This window comes from Melanerpes formicivorus, unplaced genomic scaffold (genome assembly GCF_026170545.1).
Source record: "Melanerpes formicivorus ecotype bairdi unplaced genomic scaffold, bMelFor1.0.p_v2 SCAF_12, whole genome shotgun sequence".
Lineage (NCBI taxonomy): Eukaryota > Metazoa > Chordata > Aves > Piciformes > Picidae > Melanerpes > Melanerpes formicivorus.
Window position 1 is genome coordinate 99,534 of NW_027142364.1, and position 21,416 is coordinate 120,949.

The 21,416-nt window shown below is 57.6% G+C and overlaps 1 protein-coding gene across 4 annotated transcripts in view; it reads left to right on the forward strand.

The window, feature by feature from the left end:
* VEPH1 (ventricular zone expressed PH domain containing 1) overlaps positions 1-21,416 on the forward strand; it is a 73,067-nt gene that overhangs the window by 25,664 nt on the left and 25,987 nt on the right. For all 4 annotated transcript variants that reach the window (XM_068144853.1, XM_068144856.1, XM_068144854.1 and 1 more), the window contains 4 exons: positions 6,206-6,372; positions 8,097-8,306; positions 16,400-16,620; positions 21,097-21,306. In XM_068144853.1, coding sequence (XP_068000954.1) covers positions 6,206-6,372; positions 8,097-8,306; positions 16,400-16,620; positions 21,097-21,306 — 808 coding nt within the window. The remainder of the gene's footprint in view (positions 1-6,205; positions 6,373-8,096; positions 8,307-16,399; positions 16,621-21,096; positions 21,307-21,416) is intronic.

A 21,416-nucleotide genomic window follows, 5' to 3' on the forward strand; every position in this document is an offset into this window, starting at 1 on the left:
GAAGGAATGGGGGAAAGCTGCTCCTGCCGAGCAGCCCGCGGTAATGCGCGGCGAGGCGAGGGGGAGGGAAGGAGGGATGAAATCGCTCAGAGCCTTTGGGATGTTCTTGCGGGTCGGTTGTGGAAGAGGAAAGGGTTTTTTTTCTGCAAATTCATCTCTCTGGAGGGGTTTGGTGGAACGACAAACTGCTTGGGGCTGGTTTGGACACGGGCGTGAGGTTGGAGTGACATAGTGCAGCTCTCTAAGAGAGCTATGTACCAAACCCTGTGCTGCGGGCTCAGAGCCCTGCTTGAGGGCACTGACAAAGGGCAGCTTGTGTTAGAGTTCTGGGCTTTTTCCAGCCCAAATTACCACCAACATCATCAGAGCTCCTTGGATAACACAGCACTGCTGGTATCCTGCGTGGGGAATGTGGAGCTCAGCAGCTGCACCACTGGGGTTGCTTCTGCTCAGGATGGAACAACAAGATGAGGCACTCCTGGACTGCTGTAGGAATCTTTGGCCTGAATTTGCTCCAGGGAAGGGTTAGGTTGGAGTTGAGGAAGAATTTCTTTGCTGCCAGTGTGGTCAGGGACTGGCAGAGGCTGCCCAAGGAGGTGGTGGAGTCCCCACACCTAGAGGGGTTCAGACACCTGTGGCCATGGCACTGGGGGCCAAGGTTTGATGGCCATGCTGGGGCTGGGCTGAAGGTTGGACTGGGTGCTCTGGGAGGTCTTTTCCAACCCAAACAGTTCTATGATCTCCAACCTCCCTTCTGGAAGGCCAGAGCCCAGGGAGATGTGGTGCCCCAGCCAGCCCTTGGTTGCTGATGGGTTTTGGCTCCCAGATGTGATGCCATTCAGTGAGGAACACCACAACCCTTTCCTAAGCACTGCAGTCACTGCCGGCTGCTTGATGCCCTGCAAGAGGAAAGACAAACAGCAAACATTTTGTGGGGTGAATGGCACCATGCTGAAAGAGGAGGAGGAGGAGAAGGAGAAGGAGGAAGAGGAGGTGGGGGGAGAAACAGGTTGCAGGAGGCTGGCCCCAAGTCTGGTGGTGGTTCTGGTTTCTGCTGTCCTGGGAGGTGCTGTTGGACTGGATGATCTCAAAGGGCTTTTCCAACTCACACATTTCTCTGATTCTAATTATTGGTCTCTATCTGGTTTTAATTGTGGAAAGCTGCTCAGTTCAAGAGGCTGCTCCTCACTTGAGGCATGCTTTGCTCAAGTGACATGAGGGCTGATGGCACCAGGGCTGTATTGGCCATGGAACATTCAGAGAATAGCACAAACCCCCACCTCAGCTCTCCAATCCTGGGTTCATCTTTGGGCCTCTCCCTCCAAGAAGGACATTAAGGGGCTGGAGCAGATCCAGAGAAGGGCAACCAAGCTGGGGAAGGGTCTGGAGAACAGGGCAGGGGAGGAGAAGTTGAGGGGGCTGGGGGCAGTTCAGCCTGGAGAAGAGGAGGCTGAGGGAGACCTCATTGCTCTCTGCAGCTCTCTGAGAGGAGGCTGGAGCCAGGGGGGGGTTGGTCTCTCCTCCCAAGGGACAAGTGATAGGACAAGAGGAAACTGCCTCAAGTTGCAGCAGGGGAGGGTTAGGTTGGATGTTAGAAGAAGCTTTTGAGGGTTCTCCAAGCCTCGCCCAGGCTGCCCAGGGGGGTGGCTGAATCCCCATCCCTGGAGGAGTTTCCAGGAGGCAGAGCTGTGGTGCTGAGGGCCATGGCTTAGCCCCAGCCTTGGCAGAGGTAGAGAATGGATGGACTCAGTCATGTCAGAGCTCTCATCCAACCAAAAGCCTTCTGTGGGTCTATAACCACAGCCAGCTTGCAGTCTGTGTCCCCTTTCCATCTGAGGCTCTGCTTTAGCCCTGGGTCACTCTCTGCAGCAGCGTGTCAAGGGCCTCCTGTCTCACCTGAGTCATCCTGGGGAACAGAACTTCTCTTGGTGCTCATTGAATGCTCAGCTTGGAGGCAAGGTCAGAACACCACTGAGCTCCTCCTGCCCATGTTGTGTCTGCAGGGTGCTACCAGGCTCTTCACAAAGCTCTTTGTGCTACTGGGTTGGTCAGAGCAGAGCCTGAGCTCAAGGTAACCCCTGCTGCTCGACAGTGTGTGCTGGGAGCAAAGCTCCAACGTGGCCAGGGCATGGTCCTGGATCAGCTCGGGGGGGGGGGGGGCTGCCACCTTCTCAGCACGTAGCTGTGGCTGCTCCTGTGCTGCAGGGCCTCCTCCTCACCCTTCTCCCCTCTGCCTGAGCTGCAGCCAGAGGAGTAAAGCCACGGAGTGTCCCCAGCTGTACATTAGCTCCTGCCTGCATTGCACAATTCCCAGTGTGTGGTCTGCTTGGAAAGGCTGAGGAAATCCACTCTGGGAAGCATGGGGGTAAGAGTGGTAGGGGAAAGAAGAAGAGGGGAAGGAGGTGATTAAGGAGCTGGGTCTAAAGGCTTTCCACTCTCAGGCAACAAAAGCACTTTTCAGGCTCTTAGTTTGGACTGAGACAAACAAAGCAAGGTGGAAAAAAGGGAAGGTGTCCCTGCCTGTGGTGGTGGGGCTGGAACTGGAGGGTCTTGAAGGTCTCCTCCAGCTCAAACCATTCCATGGATCTATGAATTGCTCAGGGAATGGGCATAAAATCAGCAGGTTGGGAGCTGTGTGTGCAAATCCTTTAGAAACTAACCAGGTGGGCACCAGCAAAGGGCAAGAGGGACCTGGAGCTCAGGCAAGAGCTGGTCCTGCCTCACCAACCTGATCTCCTCCTATGCCCAGGTGATGTGGGGCAGGTTGTTATACCACATCTTGAGTCCTGTGTCCAGCTCTGGGCTCCTCAGGTTAGGAAAGATGCTGAGATGCTGGAAGGTGTCCAGAGAAGGGCAACAAAGCTGGGGAGGGGTCTGGAGCACAGCCCTGGGAGGAGAGGCTGAGGGAGCTGGGGTTGCTTAGCCTGGAGAAGAGAAGGCTCAGGGGAGACCTTCTTGCTCTCTCCAACTCCCTGAAGGGAGGTTGTAGCCAGGTGGGGGTTGGTCTCTTCTCCCAGGCACCCAGCACCAGAACAAGAGGACACAGTCTCAAGCTGTGCCAGGGGAGGTTTAGGCTGGAGGTGAGGACAAAATTCTTCCCAGCAAGAGAGATTGGCCATTGGGATGTGCTGCCCAGGGAGGTGGTGGAGTCCCCATCCCTGGAGGTGCTCACAAAAGGCTTGGATGTGGCACTTGGAACCATGGTTTGGTTGTCAGGAGGTGTTGGGTGGTAGGTTGGCCTTGATGATCTCTGAGGTCTTTTCCAACCTGATTGATTCTATGAACAGCAAGAGCACAGTGAGCTGGGTTCTGCTTCCTGAGCCTTCTTTAGTGACAGGAGGAGCAGACAGGAGCTGTGGTGGCTGCTTGCACAGTGTTTGGCTGCCTGCACAAGCTTGTGCCATGCAAAGCAACTCCCTGGCAGTGAGGTGACTTCAGCACCACCCCAAAGCAATGGGGATGCTTCTCAAGGGTCTTTGCTTGCTGCTTGTTTGGCTTGGTGAAGGGAAAGGCCCAAAGTTTGCTGTAGTGAGGTGCCCAAACATGGCTTTGGATGGAGGAGCTTTGTCCAGGGGAGCTTGGCAGCTGCCATCCACCCTGCTGGGTCCTGTCCTGGGGCACCACTCCTCTGCACCCAACCTGCTGCTCTCTGAATAACCCATTGGGGATTGGATGTGGCACTTGGTGCCATGGGTTTAGTAGTCATGAGGTCTGTGGTGACAGGTTGGACTCGATGATCTGTGAGGTCTTTTTCCAACCTCACTGATTCTATGATTCTATTCTAATTGCCAGAGCTCCTCCTCCCTGTGACCTCCAAGATGAGGTCACAGAATTGTCAGGGCTGGAAGGGAGCTCAAGGCTCAGCCAGCTCCAACCCCCCTGCCATGGGCAGGGACACCTCACACCACAGCAGGTTGCTCACAGCCACCTCCAGCCTGGCTGCAAACACCTCCAGGCAGGAGGCTTCCACCACCTCCCTGGGCAACCTGTGCCAGGCTCTCACCACCTTCATGTGGAACAACTTCTTCCTCACATCCAATCTCAATCTCCCCACTTCTAGTTTTGCTCCACTCCCCACAGTCCTGTCCCTCCCTGACACCCTCAGAAGGCCCTCCCCAGCTTTTCTGGAGGCTCTCCCTCCTTGTGTGAAGCTGTTAGGTGATGTTGCTCTCTGCTGAACTCCTCCCTGCTCTGCTTTTGCAGCTGGGATGGCACAGAGCCTGTGGAGCTCTGAAACCTTGCCATGGCCACGGCTCTGGAGGTCTGAACCTCACCTTTACAGCTTTGAGCTGCCTTCAAGGAGAAGCCAACGATTCTCCAGCCTGAATAAACCCTCCAGGGCAGGATGCAGAAGCATGGCTGCCTGGGGAGTGCAGAAGGATTCCTTCATGAGGTGCATAAGGACTCCTTGGGGCTCATAGAGTGCTTTGGCTTGGAAGGGACCTTCAAGAGCATCCAGCTCCAACCCCCTGCCATGGGCAGGGACACCTCCCACCAGCACAGGCTGCTCAGGGCCTCAGCCAGCCTGGCCCTCAACACCTCCAGGCAGGAGGCAGCCACAGCCTCCCTGGGCAGCCTGTGCCAGAGTCTCTCCCTAGCCTCACTGCAAAGAATTTCTTCCTCCTCTCCAGTCTCAGTCTCTCCTCTCCCAGCTCAAAGCCATTGTCCCTCATCCTGGCACTCCCAGCCCTTGTTCAAAGCCCCTCCCCAGCTCTCCTGGAGCCCCTTCAGGTACTGGAAGGCTGCTCTGAGGTCTCCCCAAAGCCCTTACAAGCTGTTTGACTGAACCATGTCTGAACCTGCAGTGAATTATGTGTTAGCTGCTAGGCTCAGAGGTGATGCTGCAAGGCCTTGGGGATGCCCTTTCTGTGTCTGGCAAAGAGATGATGAGGTCCAGGCTGAACTTTTCCCTCTCATCCCTGAGGTGACCTCCTTATCTTCCAGGGTTAAAAGGCTGGGAGTGAAACAGGAGACAAAGCAGCAGGCTGGAGAGTTAGTTCCCACTGGAAACCAAATCCAGAGCCCTTCAGGACTTGCAAGGCTTTAGAGACAGGAGCCATGCTGCATGGCAACAGGCAGATGTTTTCCAGATGTTGTGCAAGGGGAACTTAAATAGATGGAGGCAGGCATGCAGTGGGCTGGGAGGGTCTGTGTGCTGCTGGGAGCCTGCCCTTCAGATTGAATTATGCTCAGGCATCTTAGGGGCTGGGTGAGAGAGGGGCTTGCATAGCTGTGGCTGTCTGCAGTTGACTCTCTCTGGCTCCCTTCTATTCCTGGAAGCAGCAATCCTTAACCATTCCTGTGCCAGTGTGCTGCCCTCTGTGCTTGGTCCCCTTCACAGGCAGCTACTCCTCCCAGCTGCTGCTCACTTCAGCTGGAAGGCTGAAGCCCAACAAGGCAGAAATGAAGTTTTTGGCTGCCCGCTAGCCTTCTCCTTCCCTTCCTGCTCCCCTCTGCCCTCTCCTCCTGCTCCCCTCTCCCTTCCCTCCTCCCCTCCTCTCTCTGCCCCCTGCTCCCCTCTTCCCTCCCCTCCTCTCTCTGCCCCCTGCTCCCTTCCCTCCTCTCCTCTCTCTGCCCCCTGCTTTTCCCTCCCCTCCTCTCTCTGCCCCCTGCTCCCCCCCTCCCCTCTCTGCCCCCTGCTCCCCCCTCCCCTCCCCTCTCTGCCCCCTGCTCCCCCTCCCCTCCCCTCTCTGCCCCCTGCTCTTCCCTCCCCTCCCCTCTCTGCCCCCTGCTCTTCCCTCCCCTCCTCTCTCTGCCCCCTGCTCTTCCCTCCCCTCTCTGCCCCCTGCTCTCCCCTTCCTCTCTCATTTTAACTCTTCTATCCCTTCTCTCCTCCTCTCTGCACTTGCTTTAAGACCCCCATGGAGTACCTTCCAAGCCTGCAAGCTCCTCAAGCAGCCTGCTGCTGCTGTGCATCCTGAGGCTACAAATGAAGCATCACAGCTCTTTTAACTTTGATTTCTTTTGTTTGCCCCTCCAGTGTCACACAGCCCCAACCCCCACCCCTGCCCTCCCCCAAGGAGCTGTTCTGGGCTTGGTTATTTATTTGTCTTCTTGGTGCATTCTGTCTTTTCCTGCAGTGTGTTTTGTGCCTCCCTGGGTTTGGTCCTGGTGCCTCTGGAGGTGTGCTGATGGATGCTTCAGGCTCTCCAGCTGCAGGATGGACACCCAGACAGCCACTGACCTCTGTCTGCTCTCTTCCCAGGGAACTCTCTGCTGCTGAGGGTCCTGCCTGCCCTCTATGAGCAGCAGCCACAGCTGATCAACCTCCATCTGAGGGAGCTGGTGGCACTGATGGCCCAGCTGGACCAAGCTGAACAGCATCATCTCCTCAGGCTCCTCCAGACCGTGGCTAGGAACAAAGAGCTGGGGGTAAAACACGGCCTGGCTGCCTGCCTGCTAGCTTCTGCAGCTCCCCTTGGAGGCAGCTGATGTGTTTCAGATGCCTTGGCAAGAGCTGTCTGCTAGCTGCTCTCCAAAGAGTGAGGAGTCCCAGAGCAAGCATGACAGTGCTTCCCTACCCTAATTCCCCACAAATTCCTTCATTCCATTCCAAACTCTCCATCTAATCATAAAGAGAAACACAACAATGACTCTGCTGGCCCCCCCAAAAAAAGAAGCTGGTGTTAAACCAGAGCTGTTGAAACCCTGTGGAAAGCAAAAACTGAGCTCAGCAGCTTGGTTCCTCCCCAGCCAGCTGAGTCTGAATTCCCAGCACCATGTTCCTGCTGGAATGCATCAAGGGGGTGACATTGAGCAGCCAGGAAAATGGAAATGAGTCAGGAATTGAGGAGAAGTGAGCTGAAGGTTAATGATCCAAGGCAACAATCCCTCCTGCTGTAGACAACTCTGTCATGGGCAGCACCCAGGGCTTAGAACGAGGAGTCCCTGCTGGGGGAAGCTGTGGAGCTGATAAACCCTCTGGGAGAGAAGAACCAACAGGAGTTAACATCTCCCCCTCAGGCAGCCAGGGAAAGTTCAGGGTGATAAACATTCCTGAAGGACCTGCAGCTCCTGCTGTGAGGATCTGGGCTGCAGTGTTGGCTATTGGAGACTCTCAGCGTGGTGGGGACTGGAAGGGACCTCTGGAGCTCCCCCAGCCCAAGCCCCTGCTCCAGCAGGGCACCCACAGCAGCTTGCCCAGCAGCACAGTGCCCAGGGGGGGTTGGAAGCTCTCCACACCAGCAGACTCCACAACCTCTCTGGGCAGCCTGCTCCAGGCCTCCAGCACCCTCACACCAAACAACTTTCTCCTCCTGCTCACATGGAACCTCCTGGCTGCCACTTTGTGCCCCTTGGCCTGTCCCTGGGCATCACTGAGCAGAGCCTGGCCCCAGCCTCTTGCCCCATAGCCTTTAGCTCTTGCTGAGCATTGCTCAGCTCCCCTCTGGGGCTGCTCTTCTGCAGGCTCTCAGCCCCAGGGCTCTCAAGGTGCTGGAATCATAGAACCATTAAGTTTGGAAGAGACCTCCAAGATCATCAGCTCCAACCTTCTACCTCACACCCCCATGACCACTGGACCTGGGAGCAGGCTGCCCAGAGAGGTTGTGGAGTCTCCTGGTGTGGAGAGCTTCCAACCCCCCCTGGGCACTGTGCTGCTGGGCAAGCTGCTGTGGGTTCCCTGCTGGGGCAGGGGCTTGGGCTGGGGGAGCTCCAGAGCTCCCTTCCAGTCCCCTCCCTGCTGGGATGCTGTGAACCCAACCATTTTTTCCTGGTGCTTCAATTTGCTGCCTGCTGATTCAATCACTAAAGCCTAGAAGTGGCCCAGAGCAAGGGAAATATCTGGGGAGGGGATCTGGGGTGGGGTTTGGTTTGGTTTGGGGGGTGGGGGGTGGGGGGTGGTCTCTTTTCACCATGAGAATTGGTTGCCTCATTTATGCATAGCTGCAATACTTCAGGCCTCCAGCTCAGCCTTGCTCCATCTGCTGAGCTGAACTTCCCTTGACCTCAGCAAGAATAGCTCTGGGCAGAGGGCAGCAAGGGTGGAAAACTCTTTTTTCCCCCCACCCCAAAGCTGGGGTTTCTGTGCTCCCACTTGAAAGACACAGGCAGGGGTAGGAATAGATTCCTCATGTTGGTTGTCTGCTCTTTGCTAGGTGCTGAAGGAATGCATTCCCTGCCTCTTTGGACACCTGAGAGACCCAGGCCACACTGACCTCATTCTCAACATACTCCTAGACATCTCCAGCTATGACCCAGCAGCCTTGGCCACTTTCCTGCCCATGCTGAAAGAGGCTGGGGAGGGCTCTCCAAGCCTCATTGGACAAACAGCAAAGATCTTTGGAGCTGTTGGACATATTGATGAGGTGAGGTGGAAAGCCAGGGAGGTTGGGTGGGGCTGGGCTTGGGGCTGTTTGTGCCATTGATTTGTTTGGTTTTTGAGGAAGCTTGGCTAGAGGGTGGATGAAAAGCTGGAGAGCAGCCCCAGGAAGAAGGCCCTGGGGGTGCTGGGGGTGCAGAGCTGGAGAGGAGGCAGCACCAAGCACTGCCAGCCCAGCCCCAGCCTGCCCTGGGCTGAGCCCCAGCAGTGTGGGCAGCAGGGGCAGGAAGGGGATTCTGCCCCTCTGCTCTGCTCAGACCTCCCCTGCAGTGCTGGGGCAGCTCTGGAGCCCTCAGCACAGACAGGGACAGGGCCAGAGGAGGCCACAGCAATGCTGGCAGGGCTGGAAGCTCTCTGCTGTGGGACCAGGCTGGGAGAGTTGGACTTGGTCAGCCTGGAGAAGAGAAGGCTCCAGGGAGACCTTCTGGTGGCCTTGCAGTGCTTCAAGGGCTGAGCAGAAAGCTGGGGACAGGCTTGTGAGCAGGGCCTGTTGGGACAGGCCAAGGGGGGATGGTTTGAACTGGAAGAGAGAGACTCAGAGTGGAGAGAAGGAAGAATTTTTTTAACCTGAGGGTAGTAAGACCTTGTCCAGGTCAGGTTGTTTGGGTCTCTGAGCAGAAAGCTGGGGATAGAAAGCTGGAAGCCTATGTCACAGGGCTGGGGAGGAGGATTCCCATCCCTGACCACTGTGTCATTGAAGGTAAGAGGGCTGAGCCCTCCTGGGCAGGAGAACTTCAGCTCTGCTCCTCAAGAGGAGGGGTAGCAAAGATCTGCTAGCACAGAGCTGCTGGATGGGGGAGAAAATGAGCTCCTCACTGCAAGATGATCTTGGAGGTCTCTCCCAACCTGGTTGAATTTGTGAAGGAGGACTCTGAGATGCTGGAGCAGGTCTAGAGAAGGGCAAGGAAGCTGGGGAAGGGTCTGGAGAGCAGGGCTGGGGAGGAGCAGCTGAGGGAGCTGGAGGTGTTTGGTGTGGAGAAAGGAAGGTTGGGGGGAGACCTCATTGCTCTCTGCAGCTCCCTGAGAGGAGGCTGCAGCCAGGTGGGGGTTGGGCTCTGCTCCCAAGGAACAAGCAACAGGATGAGAGGAAACAGCCTCAAGTTGCCCAGGGGGAGGTTTAGGTTGGACATGAGGAACTATTTCTTCCTCTAAAAGTTTGTCCAGGCCTGGCCCAGGCTGCCCAGGGCAGTGGTGGAGTCTCCATCCCTGGAGGAGCCTCCATCCCTGGAGGAGCTGTGTGGATGTGGTGCTGAGGGCCATGGGTTGGTGCTGAGCTGGCAGTGCTGGGCTCAGGCTTGGACTCCATGATCTGACAGGTCTCCTCCAACCAAAATCTTCCTGTGACTCCTTGCCCTGCTTTGTGCTGCTGGAGCTAAAGCTGCTGCTCCTCCCTTCCCCAGGCAGATCTGAGATCCTCTTGGTTCCAAACACAGTTATTGGGGGAAGGAAAAAACACAAACAAAACAACCCAAAGCCTCTGAAATCCTTCCCTTGCCCTGTGCCCCAAGAGGCTGTTTTGCTTTGCACAGATCTCTGCTTAAGGGACAGGTTCTCATTTCCACTTCCCCCCCACCCCCCACCCCACCCCGAGGCTGTGGCTGACATCAGGAGCAGTGCTGGGGATAAACAAGGGGCAGCCTTGCAAATAAAGAGAGCTCTCTTCAGCCAGACCTCTCATCTCTCCAGGGGTCTGTCTGCACTGCCAAGGTGGGGAGGGCAGGGAAAGCACAAGGAGCTGCTTCAAGAAGCCAGCAGAAAACAAACTTTCCTCTCCCATCTGCAATCTGCACCTGAAAGAGCCAAGGCTCAGCCTGGGCCAACTCTGGTTCCCCAAGCAACGCCCTGGGCTGGGCACTGGGGAGGCTGCTCCTTGGGTCCTGGGCTCAGTTTTGGGTCCCTCACTCCGAGAAGGACGCTGAGGAGCTGGAGCAGGGCCAGAGAAGGGCAAGAGAGCTGGGGAAGGGGCTGGAGAAGAGGGCTGGGGAGGAGCAGCTGAGGGTGGAGAGGAGGAGGTTGAGGGAGACCTCCTCGCCCTCTGCTGCTGCTTGAAAGGAGGCTGCAGCCAGGTGGGGCTTGGGCTCTGCTCCCTGGTCTCAGGGGATGGAAGGAGAGGCAATGGCCCCAGGCTGTGCCAGGGGAGGGATAGGTTGGAGGGGAGGAAAAATGTCTTTGCTGCCAGAGTGGTCAGGGACTGGCACTGGGACTGCCCAGGGAGGTGGTGGAGTCCCCACCCCTGGAGGGGTTCAGACACCTGTGGCCATGGCACTTGGGGCCAGGGTTTGATGGCCTTGCTGGGGCTGGGCTGAAGGTTGGACTGGATGCTCTGGGAGGTCTTTTCCAACCCAAACAGTTCTGTGATCTCCAACCTCCTTTCTGGAAGGCCAGAGCCCAGGGAGATGTGGTGCCCCAGCCAGCCCTTGGTTGCTGATGGGTTTTGGCTCCCAGATGTGATGCCATTCAGTGAGGAACACCACAACCCTTTCCTAAGCACTGCAGTCACTGCTGGCTGACTTGGGGCCAGGGTTTGGTGGCCATGGTGGTGCTGAGTTGAATGTTGGGCTCAGTGATCTTGGAGGCCTTTTGCAGACAAAACAATTCTCTGATTCTATGAAGATGCCAGGAATGGGCATGGGGAAAAAACCAACCTGAGCCCTGAATACCTAAGACAAGGGTGGTTCAAAGCCACCCCTGGGCTGTGTACCTCCAAGGAGAGGCTTTGTGGGGTGGAGGCAGGGCAGGGCCTGATGCCTGCTTTCATGTGGGGCTGTAGCTGTGCTGGGTGCTGCAGCTCCATGCCCTGGCACTCAGAGTTTGTTGTTCTTTTGCCTCACTGCGGGCGAGCAGCAGCGCAGCTGGAGCCACTCCAGCTGGATCAAAGTGACAGGAGGAGAGGGGCAGCAGCAAGCTCTCCTCCAGCTGATGTCTGCTGCACAGTTTGTTTAGGAAACACAAATGTGTTTTAAATGCTAATTGAGCCTCTGTTTACCTCTTGGAAGGGAGGATCATCTTCCACATCAGGCAGCCAGCGTGGACCAGCGAGCCACAGGGCTGCCAGGGCTGGAAGGGACCTCAAGGATCCTCTTTCTGTCCCTCTGCTGAAGCCCTTCCTTACCCACCATGGGTTTGTGTGACCCCCCTGAGCTCATCACATCTCCCTCCTTTGCTTTCACACCCTGGTGAGGTGAAGAGGGTTAAAACCAAGAAGCATTTCAAGATGGTCTCTTGCTGGGCACAAAAGCTGCCCTCTGGTATCACAGCCTCACAGAACTGCCAGGCTTGGAAGTGACCTCAAGGCTCAGCCAGCTCCAACCCCCTGCCATGGGCAGGGACACCTCACACCACAGCAGGCTGCTCACAGCCACAGCCAGCCTGGCTGCAAACACCTCCAGGCAGGAGGCTTCCACCACCTCCCTGGGCAACCTGTGCCAGGCTCTCACCACCCTCCTGGGCAACAACTTCTTCCTCACAGCCAATCTCAATCTCCCCACTTCTAGTTCTGCTCCATCCCCCCCAGTCCTATCCCTCTCTGACACCCTCAGAAGTCCCTCCCCAGCTTTCTTGGAGCCCCCTGCAGATCCTGGAAGGCCACAATGAGGTCTCCCTGGAGCCTTCTCCTCTCCACACTGCACAGCCCCAACCCTCTCAGCCTGTCCTCATAGGAGACAGCTCATACTGGAGCCAACTTCTTCCAAGCCACTGAGGGAAAGGCTGCTTCCATCACATCACAGAATTGTTTTGATTGGAAAAGACCTCTTAGATCAGCAAATCCATCCAAGGGCTGGGGTTCCTTCCCCCCCTCCCCTACATGGCTGAAGGGAAGCAAGTTGTCAGCCAGGCTCCTCTAATTTGCCTGTGCCCTGGCACAGCGCAGCAGCTCCTCTCTCCTCTGCAAGAAGCTGGCTTCTCCTTCCTCAGATGTCTTGCTTGTGGTGCTTGGGCCACGTTCTGCTGAGGTCCCCCTGGGTATTTTTATGGCCCAGCTCTACTTGGAATCAAACCATCAGCATATTTCATTCCCCCTCCCCCCTCTGTTGTTATGAGATTCCAGAAGAGAAGAGGCAATAAAGCTGCTGCCCTGTGGTGCCTGGAGGCTGTGTCCAGCACAAGACTTCCCTCTTCTCCTGCTGCCTTGGGGAATTCTCTGTTTGTGCCTCTCTCACCTTTCAGCACAGGCTTGGAAAGCAAAACTTCCCCCCAGGTTCTGTGACAAGCTGCTGAGTGCCAAGTGGGGGTTGGTGCACAGAGGATAGGATCATAGAAGTGACTCTCACGGAGGCACAGCACTCAACTTGCCAGACCAAGGCCAAACCATGGAGCCAGAGCATTAGTTGGCTTGGAAAAGCTCTTTGAGATCATCCAGGCCAACTTCAACCCAGCACCACCGTGGCCACCAAGCCCTGGCCCCAAGTGCCATGGCCACAGTGTTCTTGTACACCTCCAGGGCTGGGGACTCCACCACCTCCCTGGGCAGCTTATTCAAATGCCATGATCCAGTTGGACATCACAGACTGGTTGGGGTTGGAAAGGACCTTCCAAGGTCACCCAGCCCAACTCCCCTGCAGCCTGCAGGGATATCTCACAGCCCCAAACAGCCTGACCTGCAATGGTTCCAGCCATGGGGTGGCTTCTACCTCTCTGAGCAACCTGGGCCAGGCTCTCCCCACCCTCAGGTTAAAAAAATTCTTCCTTCTGTCCACTCTGAATCTTCCTCTTTCAGTTCAAACCATCCCCCCTTGGCCTGTCCCAACAGGCCCTGCTCACAAGCCTGTCCCCAGCTTTCTGCTCAGCCCTTGAAGCACTGCAAGGCCACCAGAAGGTCTCCCTGGAGCCTTCTCTTCTCCAGGCTGACCAAGTCCAACTCTCCCAGCCTGGCCTCACAGCAGAGAGCTTCCAGCCCTGCCAGCATTGCTGTGGCCTCCCCTGTCCCTGTCCCTGTCTGTGCTGAGGACTCCAGAGCTGCCCCAGCACTGCAGGGAAGGTCACAGCAGAGGGGCAGAATCCCCTCCCTGCCCCTGCTGCCCACACTGCTGGGGCTCAGCCCAGGATGTTGTCCCTGCTCAGTGCAGGGGGGTTGGATTAGGAGACTTTTAAATGTCCTTTCCCCCCCAAAGCAGTCTGTGAGCCCTGCTCACCCCAGTGGAGCCTCTGATCTAAGCCTTGCTTGCTGCTTTCTCTGCTGCTTCTCCCTCTCAGTCATTTTGAGGGCAGTGGAAGCTGACCTGCTTGGAACAGTCAAAGCAGAGGAACCTCACTGAGTTTTCTTCAGCTCTGGGGTTTCTGCTGTGGGATGTAAATTTCTACATGTCTGTAGTGAAGGAGCTGGAGCTGCATTCCCCTGCCAAGGGCAGATGATAAAGGATCTCTGCTTAGAAAATACTTGGCTGTTGAATGTGATGCTCCAGAGCAGCCCCCTGAGTCCTGGCTGGGGAGGGTGGGCTGGGGGGAAGTGATCCTGCTGATAAACTAGGGGGGGGAGGATCACATCCCCCTGGCAGGTGGGGCAGTGAAAGTTGGGCTGCAGAGGGCACATCAGACCTCAGCCTGCTGGCAGTGATGGATACAGCTGCCAGGCTGCTGCTTATCCAGGGGAGGGGATGCTGAAAGCAGATCTGCCTCTGCACCACTCCTTGTCTGGGTGGGACTCTCAGCTCTGGGCTCAGGGTTGCTCCTCAAGGAATTAGCATTAGAATTTAGGCTGGAGGTGAGGAGGAAGTTCTACACAGAGAGAGTGATTGCCCATTGGAATGGGCTGCCCGGGGAGGTGGTGGAGTCCCCATCACTGGAGGTGTTCAGGAGGAGACTGGATGGGGTGCTTGGTGCCATGGGTTAGTTGATTAGGTGGTGTTGGATGATAGGTTGGACAGGATGATCTTGAAGGTCTCTTCCAACCTGGTCTATTCTATTCTATTCTAATTGCCCTGGAAGGAGACAGCCCCCCGAGGGAGGAGGTGCTTTGAGCCCCTGCTGCTGGAATCCTGGAAGGGGTTGAGCTGGAAAGGAGCTCCCAAGGTCACCCAATCCAACCCCCCTGCAGCCAGCAGGGACATCCCCAGCTGGAGCAGGCTGCTCTCAGCCCCAGCCAACCTGACCTGCAATGGCTCCAGCCATGGGGCAGCTCCCAGCTCTCTGAGCAGCCTGGGCCAGGCTATCCCCACCCTCAGCAGCATACATTTTTTCCTTCTCTCCAGTCTGGGTCTCTCTCTTTCAGTTCTAAACCATCTCCCCTTGAGGCCCTGCTCAGGAGTCTGTCCCCACATTTCTGATCAGCTCCTCTCTCCTTGGAGCCTTCTCCTCCCCAGGCTGAATGACCCCACCTGTCCCAGCCTGACCTCACAGCAGAGGGCTTCCAGCCCTGCCAGCATTGCTGTGGCTTCCTCAGGACCTGCCTCAACAGGTCCATGACCTTCTTGTGCTGAGGCAGGAACCTGCTGCACCTCCCTCCTCTCCACGGAGTCCCACTCTGGTGCCCCTGCTGATGACAGGTTCTTAGGTGACACTGCTGAGGCATGCAGCTCAGCAGCACCCAACAGGACCAACCCTTGGGTGAGGCAGTGCCATGAAGTACTGTGGCACCAGTGCAGACCTCACCCACAGGGGCTGCTGAGCTGAGGGCTGCTGGCAGCTTCTGAAGTGTTTGTGTCCATGCTGGTGGAGGAGAAGCTCAACATGAGCCAGCAGTGAGCACTGGCAGCCCAGAGAGCCAAGCAGAGCCTGGGCTGCAGCAAGAGAAGTGTGGCCAGCAGGGCCAGGGAGGGGATTCTGCCCCTCTGCTCTGCTCTGCTGAGACCACAGCTGCAGCTCTGGGGCCAGTTCTGGAGCCTCTGTGCCAGGAAGGATCTGGAGGTGCTGGAAGGTGTCCAGAGAAGGGCCAGGAGGAGGAGCAGAGGGCTGGAGCTGCTCTGCTGTGAGGACAGACTGAGGGAGTTGGGGTTGTGCAGGCTGGAGAGGAGAAGGCTCCAGGGAGACCTCCTTGTGGCCTTCCAGGATCTGCAGGGGGCTCCAGAAAAGCTGGGGAGGGACTTCTGAGGGTGTCAGGGAGGGATAGGACTGGGGGGGATGGGGCAAAACTAGAAGTGGGGAGATTGAGATTGGCTGTGAGGAAGAAGTTGTTCCCCATGAGGGTGGTGAGAGACTGGCACAGGTTGCCCAGGGAGGTGGTGGAAGCCTCCTGCCTGGAGGTGTTTGCAGCCAGGCTGGCTGTGGCTGTGAGCAACCTGCTGTGGTGTGAGGTGTCCCTGCCCATGGCAGGGGGTTGGAGCTGGCTGAGCCTTGAGGTCCCTTCCAGCCCTGACAGCTCTGTGGTTCTGTGATGTCTGTGTGAGCTGAGTGAGCAACAGGTTGGGTATGGACCCTCCTTGAAGGAGAAGACCTGGGGCCTGGAGCAGTGTGGCTGAGCAGTTAGCCCCTTGCAAGGCTCTGCCTGCCCCAAACAGCAGGGGAATAAGGCAGGGAAGGGGCATGGAGCCTGGGTGTGGGGAGGTGGCACTTCAGGACAACCTTCAAGGGCCATGGTTGGACTCAGCGAGCCTAGAGGTCTTTTCCAACCCAAAGGAGTCTGTGATGCTCTGAAGGACCTTGGCCAGGGCTCATCAGAGCTGCAAGGGGAGCTGGGGCTGCTGCTGGGGCTGCTGCTGGGGCTCTGAGCCAGGCTGATAGAGTCATGGAATCATTTTGCTTGGAAGAGAACTGAGTCCAACCCCTAACCCAAGGCTGCCAGGCCCAGCACTGAACCAGATCCCTCAGCACCACATCTGCATGGCATTGAAACCCCTCTGGGGAAGGGGAGCCACCACCCTGGAGCAATGCAGGGCCCCTCAAAGAGCCTTTAGGGACTGTGAGCCTAGGCTGGAGGGGATGAGAGGCGCTGAAGCCGCTCTGGGTTAGGTAATGCCGCAGGGAAGCAGTCTGACCTCAGCAGCACACCAAAACAAACTCTGTCTTTGATGTCAGTTGCCTTTTTGTTGTGGTGGGGTGGCCCCTGGCCCCCACTGCCCCTGACCCCAGGGCTTGCATCACACAAAGCCAAGCAAACAAGGACCTGATCTGCCTCAGCTCCTCTCCCGCTCTCCTCGCCCCCAGGAGCGAGCCAGGACCTGCCTGCTGTACTTGGTGAGCCAGCTGGCCAACATGGAGCACTCCTTCCACCACCTGCTGCTGCTGGAGATTAAGAGCCTCACTGACACCTTCTCCAGCATCCTGGGCACCCAGAGCAGAGACATCTACCGCATGAGCAACAGCTTCACCACCATAGCCAAGCTCCTGCTGTGGCAGCTGCAGAGAGGCAGCGCTGCTGGAGCCAGGTGAGCCTGCCCCTGGGCTGCTGGACCTGCCCCTGGGCTGCTGGAGCCAGGGGAGCCTGCCCCTGGGCTGCTGGACCTGCCCCTGGGCTGCTGGATCCAGGGGAGCCTGCCCCTGGGCTGCTGGAGCTGCCCCTGGGCTGCTGGAGCTGCTGCTGGAGCCAGGGGAGCCTGCCCCTGGGTTGCTGGATCCAGGGGAGCCTGCCCCTGGGCTGCTGGAGCTGCCCCTGGGCTGCTGGAGCTGCTGCTGGATCCAGGGGAGCCTGCCCCTGGGCTGCTGGAGCTGCCCCTGGGCTGCTGGATCCAGGGGAGCCTGCCCCTGGGCTGCTGGAGCTGCCCCTGGGCTGCTGGAGCTGCTGCTGGAGCCAGGGGAGCCTGCCCCTGGGCTGCTGGAGCTGCCCCTGGAGCCAGGTGAAGCTGGCTCTGGGGTGCTAGAGCTGCCTCTGGGTGCTGGAGCTGGCTCTAGGGTGCTGGAGGTGCTTTTGGTGTGGTTCCATGTGAGCAGGAGGAGAAAGTTGTTTGGTGTGAGGGTGCTGGAGGCCTGGAGCAGGCTGCCCAGAGTGGTTGTGGAGTCTCCTGGTGTGGAGAGCTTCCAACCCCCCCTGGGCACTGTGCTGCTGGGCAAGCTGCTGTGGGTGCCCTGCTGGAGCAGGGGCTTGGACTGATGATGCCCAGAGGTCCCTTCCCCCCCTCCACCCTGGGATTCCACAGCTCCCAGCAGAGGCTCATTCCCAGGGGACCAGTGGCTGTCACTTGTGCCCACCTCAGCCTCACATCAACTCCCAGGAAGCCAAAATCACAGCCCCCAAGTGAAGCACTCAGTGCAGCCTCCCCCCCCTGCAGGCAATGGGAGCCTGGCAGCCTGTCCTGCTGCCTCCCCTGCCAGCAGCAGTGAAGCAAACTATTGTCTGAGGTCTTGGCAGGAGGGGCTTGGTACATTGCTGAGGCTGCTGGAGCAGGATCAGCTCCCACCACAGCCCAGGCTGTTTGTGAGGGGCAATCAGAAGGCCCTGGGCTTGCAGAGAGAGGACAAAGCTCCTCATCAGGTCACTGCTTTGAAATGCTCCAGAGGCAGAGAGCTCAGCAGCCAGGTCAGGAAGTGAAGAGTGAGGCAGCAACCTGAAGAGCATTTCCCCAGAGCACCAGCACCAGGCAGGAGCTTCCCATGGGAAGAGAGCAGGCAGGGACAGAAAGGGATGAAAATAGCCTTGGGATGGATGGGAATGATTCCAGGCCTTCAGCTCCCTGCTGATGGAGGCAGCAGGCATGGATCAAGTGTAGGTCCTGGTGGTTAGGGACTGCACACAGCATCAGCTCCTCAGATGGGATGGACCTGCAGGATGCAAGCAGGGAAGTGCTGGAAGGCAGTCTCCAAACCTCCAGCCTGGGGAAGGTGTGGGAAGGGAAGGGGAAGGGAGGGGAGAAAAGGAAAGGGAAGGGGAAAGGAAAGGGGAAGGGAGGGGAGGAAAGGAAAGGGGAAGGGAGGGGAGGAAAGGAAAGGGAAGGGGAAAGGAAAGGGGAAGGGAGGGGAGGAAAGGGAAGGGGAAAGGAAAGGGGAAGGGAGGGGAGGGGAGGAAAGGAAAGGGGAAGGGAGGGGAGGAAAGGAAAGGGGAAGGGAGGGGAGGAAAGGAAAGGGGAAGGGAGGGGAGGAAAGGAAAGGGGAAGGGAGGGGAGGAAAGGAAAGGGGAAGGGAGGGGAGGAAAGGAAAGGGGAAGGGAGGGGAGGAAAGGAAAGGAAAGGAAAGGGGAAAGGAAAGGGGAAGGGAGGGGAGAAAAGGAAAGGGAAGGGGAAAGGAAAGGGGAAGGGAGGGGAGGAAAGGAAAGGGGAAGGGAGGGGAGGAAAGGAAAGGGGAAGGGAGGGGAGGAAAGGGAAGGGAGGGGAGGAAAGGAAAGGGAGGGGAGGAAAGGAAAGGGAGGGGAGGAAAGGAAAGGGGGAAAATGAAGGGAAAAGGGAAAGAGCAGTGGGGGAAAGGGGGGAAAAAGGAAGAAGGAAGAAGAAAAAAGACTCAGAGACCCTCTCAGAATGGTTGGTTTGCGAAGGTCCAGGCCCTGCCTGCTGTGTCACACTTGGCATGGCAGGAGACACATCCCAGAGGAGCATCAGGAAGAGCTTTCCCTCCCCATTGCTTCTGGCTGTGTTCACACAGCTGCACCCCAGGGATTGTCCTGTCCCATGAGAGTCCCAGGTCACCCACGGGGCTGGCACAGACTGATACCAGCAAGAGAAACAGCCTGGAGCAAGGTCTGCTCTCAGGTCCTTCCACTGCAGGCAGCAGGGCAGACTCTGCCCTTCCTTCACCCAGAGCACACACCCCCCCCAGCAGCTACACCCAGAGCCTGCTCCCCTGGCAGCCTTCAGCCTCCAAGGACAATAGCCACCGAGCCCCAGCACGGTGGGGCTGGGAAGGGAGCTCTGGAGGCTGCTCTACCCATGGTCAGGCTGCTGCTGGCTTCTGGACAGAGCTGTGGAGGCACAGGACAGCAGGGTGCATCCTCCTCCTCCTGCTGTATGCTTTTGGAGATCCCAGAATCCCAGCAGGGAGGTTGGAAGGGACCTCTGGAGCTCCCCCAGCCCAAGCCCCTGCTCCAGCAGGGCACCCCCAGCAGCTTGCCCAGCAGCACAGTGCCCAGGGGGGGTTGGAAGCTCTCCACACCAGGAGACTCCACAACCTCTCTGGGCAGCCTGCTCCAGGCCTCCAGCACCCTCACACCAAACAACTTTCTCCTCCTGCTGAGGTGCAACCTCCTGGCTGCCACTTTGTGCCCCTTGCTGGGCAGCACTGAGCAGAGCCTGGCCCCAGCCTCTTGCTCAGCACTGAGAAGACTGCTGTCCCAGCCTGGTTTCAGAGGAGGGCTCTGTCAGGATCCTTCTCCTCTCTCATGTTTACCTCTCCCCAGGACACCCAGGGGCTGCTTCTCCAATGACCTCAACGTTTTGGCTCCCACCCCAGGAGCCTGTCTCCCAGGTGCTCTCTCCCTCACACTTAGGAGCTCTCTGCCATCTGTGTTATATCCTTGCAAAGCATCCCTGCTCCTTTCTGCCCTCCTGACCCAGCCCAGCACACCCAAGGCTAATTAGAAGCCTCTCCCTAATTGGAAGTGACTCCCTCCCTGTATTGAATAGCAGCCAGGGTCTCGCAGCGCTGAAGGCAGCAACCCTGCCAACGTTTTAACCTTTGGCCCCAGGTTTCAAAGGGGCTGAGGGAGCAGAACCACTTTGCTTTTGCACCACCTTCCCCCCAGCTTTTATTCTGGAGCCAGATTTTATCTGGGAGCTACCTCAGCCATGGTTCTGCCCAGCCTCACTGCCTTTATCTTCTGGAGCAGCCTCACTCTGTGGTGATAGTGATGCTGATGATGCTGGAGCCTGGCTCCACTGCTTTGTTTGTAACTGAAGCTTTGAAGGCTGCTGGGGACAGCTTACCTCACATGTGGCTTTCTTCCCAGCTTCAAGGGTGCAGAGCTGAACAGTTTGCTTTATTCAGGCCCTGGAACAGGGTCAGCCAGGGAGGTGGTGGAGTCAGGGAGGTGCTGAAGGGATGCCTGGACATGGCCCTTTGGATTCCACCACCTCCCTGGGCAACCTGTGCCAGGCTCTCACCACCCTCATGGGCAACAACTTCTTCCTCACAGCTAATCTCAATCTCCCCACTTCTAGTTTTGCTCCACCCCCCCAGTCCTGTCCCTCCCTGACACCCCAGATGACCTTGAAAGCTCCTTTCCAACCCAAGCATTCAGTGGCTCCAGAGCAGCAGTTTCTAACTCAGATGCTGAGCTAACCTCCAAGAGAATCTCTGCTGAAGCAGAGGGCTGGAGCAGCTCTGCTGTGAGCACAGGCTGAGGGAGCTGGGGCTGTGCAGCCTGCAGAGGAGAAGGCTCCAGGGGGACCTCAGAGCTGCCTGCCAGGACCTAAAGGGAGGTGGTGGAAGCCTCTTGCCTGGAGGTGTTTGCAGCCAGGCTGGATGTGGCTGTGAGCAACCTGCTGTGGTGTGAGGTGTCCCTGCCCATGGCAGGAGGATTGGGACTGGCTGAGCCTTGAGGTCCCTTCCAGCCCTGACAGATCTGTGGTTCTATAATCCTGCAGGAAGGCTGCAGAGGGACTTCTCATGAGGGTGTCTGAGCCAGGCCAAGGGGGAATGGTTTGAAGCTGAGGCAGAGCAGGGTTAGAGTGGAGCTGAGGAAGAAGTTGTTCAGCAGGAGGGAGCTGAGGCTCTGGCCCAGGCTGCCCAGGGAGGCTGTGGCTGCCTCCTGCCTGGGGGTGTTCAAGGCCAGGCTGGATGAGTCTAGCTGAGAGCTGTCCCTGCCCATGGCAGGGAAGTTGAAGGAGATGATCTCTGAGGTCCCTTCCAGCCTGAGCCCTTCTAGGATTCTGTGATTTCTCTTCCCAGCTCCACAACCCAGGTCCCAGGCAGAGATGCAGCACCAGGGCTGGCACCAACACCGTGTGCCAGAGTCAGAGCTCTGCTTTCTCCTTCCTCAGGCTGGAAAACGAGGCCAAACCAGAACCTGCTGTGCCCCTGGGGGACTTCAAAGCTGCTGTGGATGGAAAGGAAGAGGATGAGAAGCTGCAGGTGAAGAGACAGGCTTTTGAAGAGAAGCTGAACGTGGACAGCAGCACTCCTGGCTCAGTGAGGAGGTACAGCTTAGGCCAAGTCTCTAAAGAAGAGAGGAAGGAGCTGAGGTTCAACAGGTATGGCTCTGCAGAAGGTAGGAGAGGTTCTCACAGCCACTGAGAGCTGATTCCATTGGCAGGGTGCCCCCAGGCATCACAGCTCTGATTTCAACCAAGTCTCACCTCCT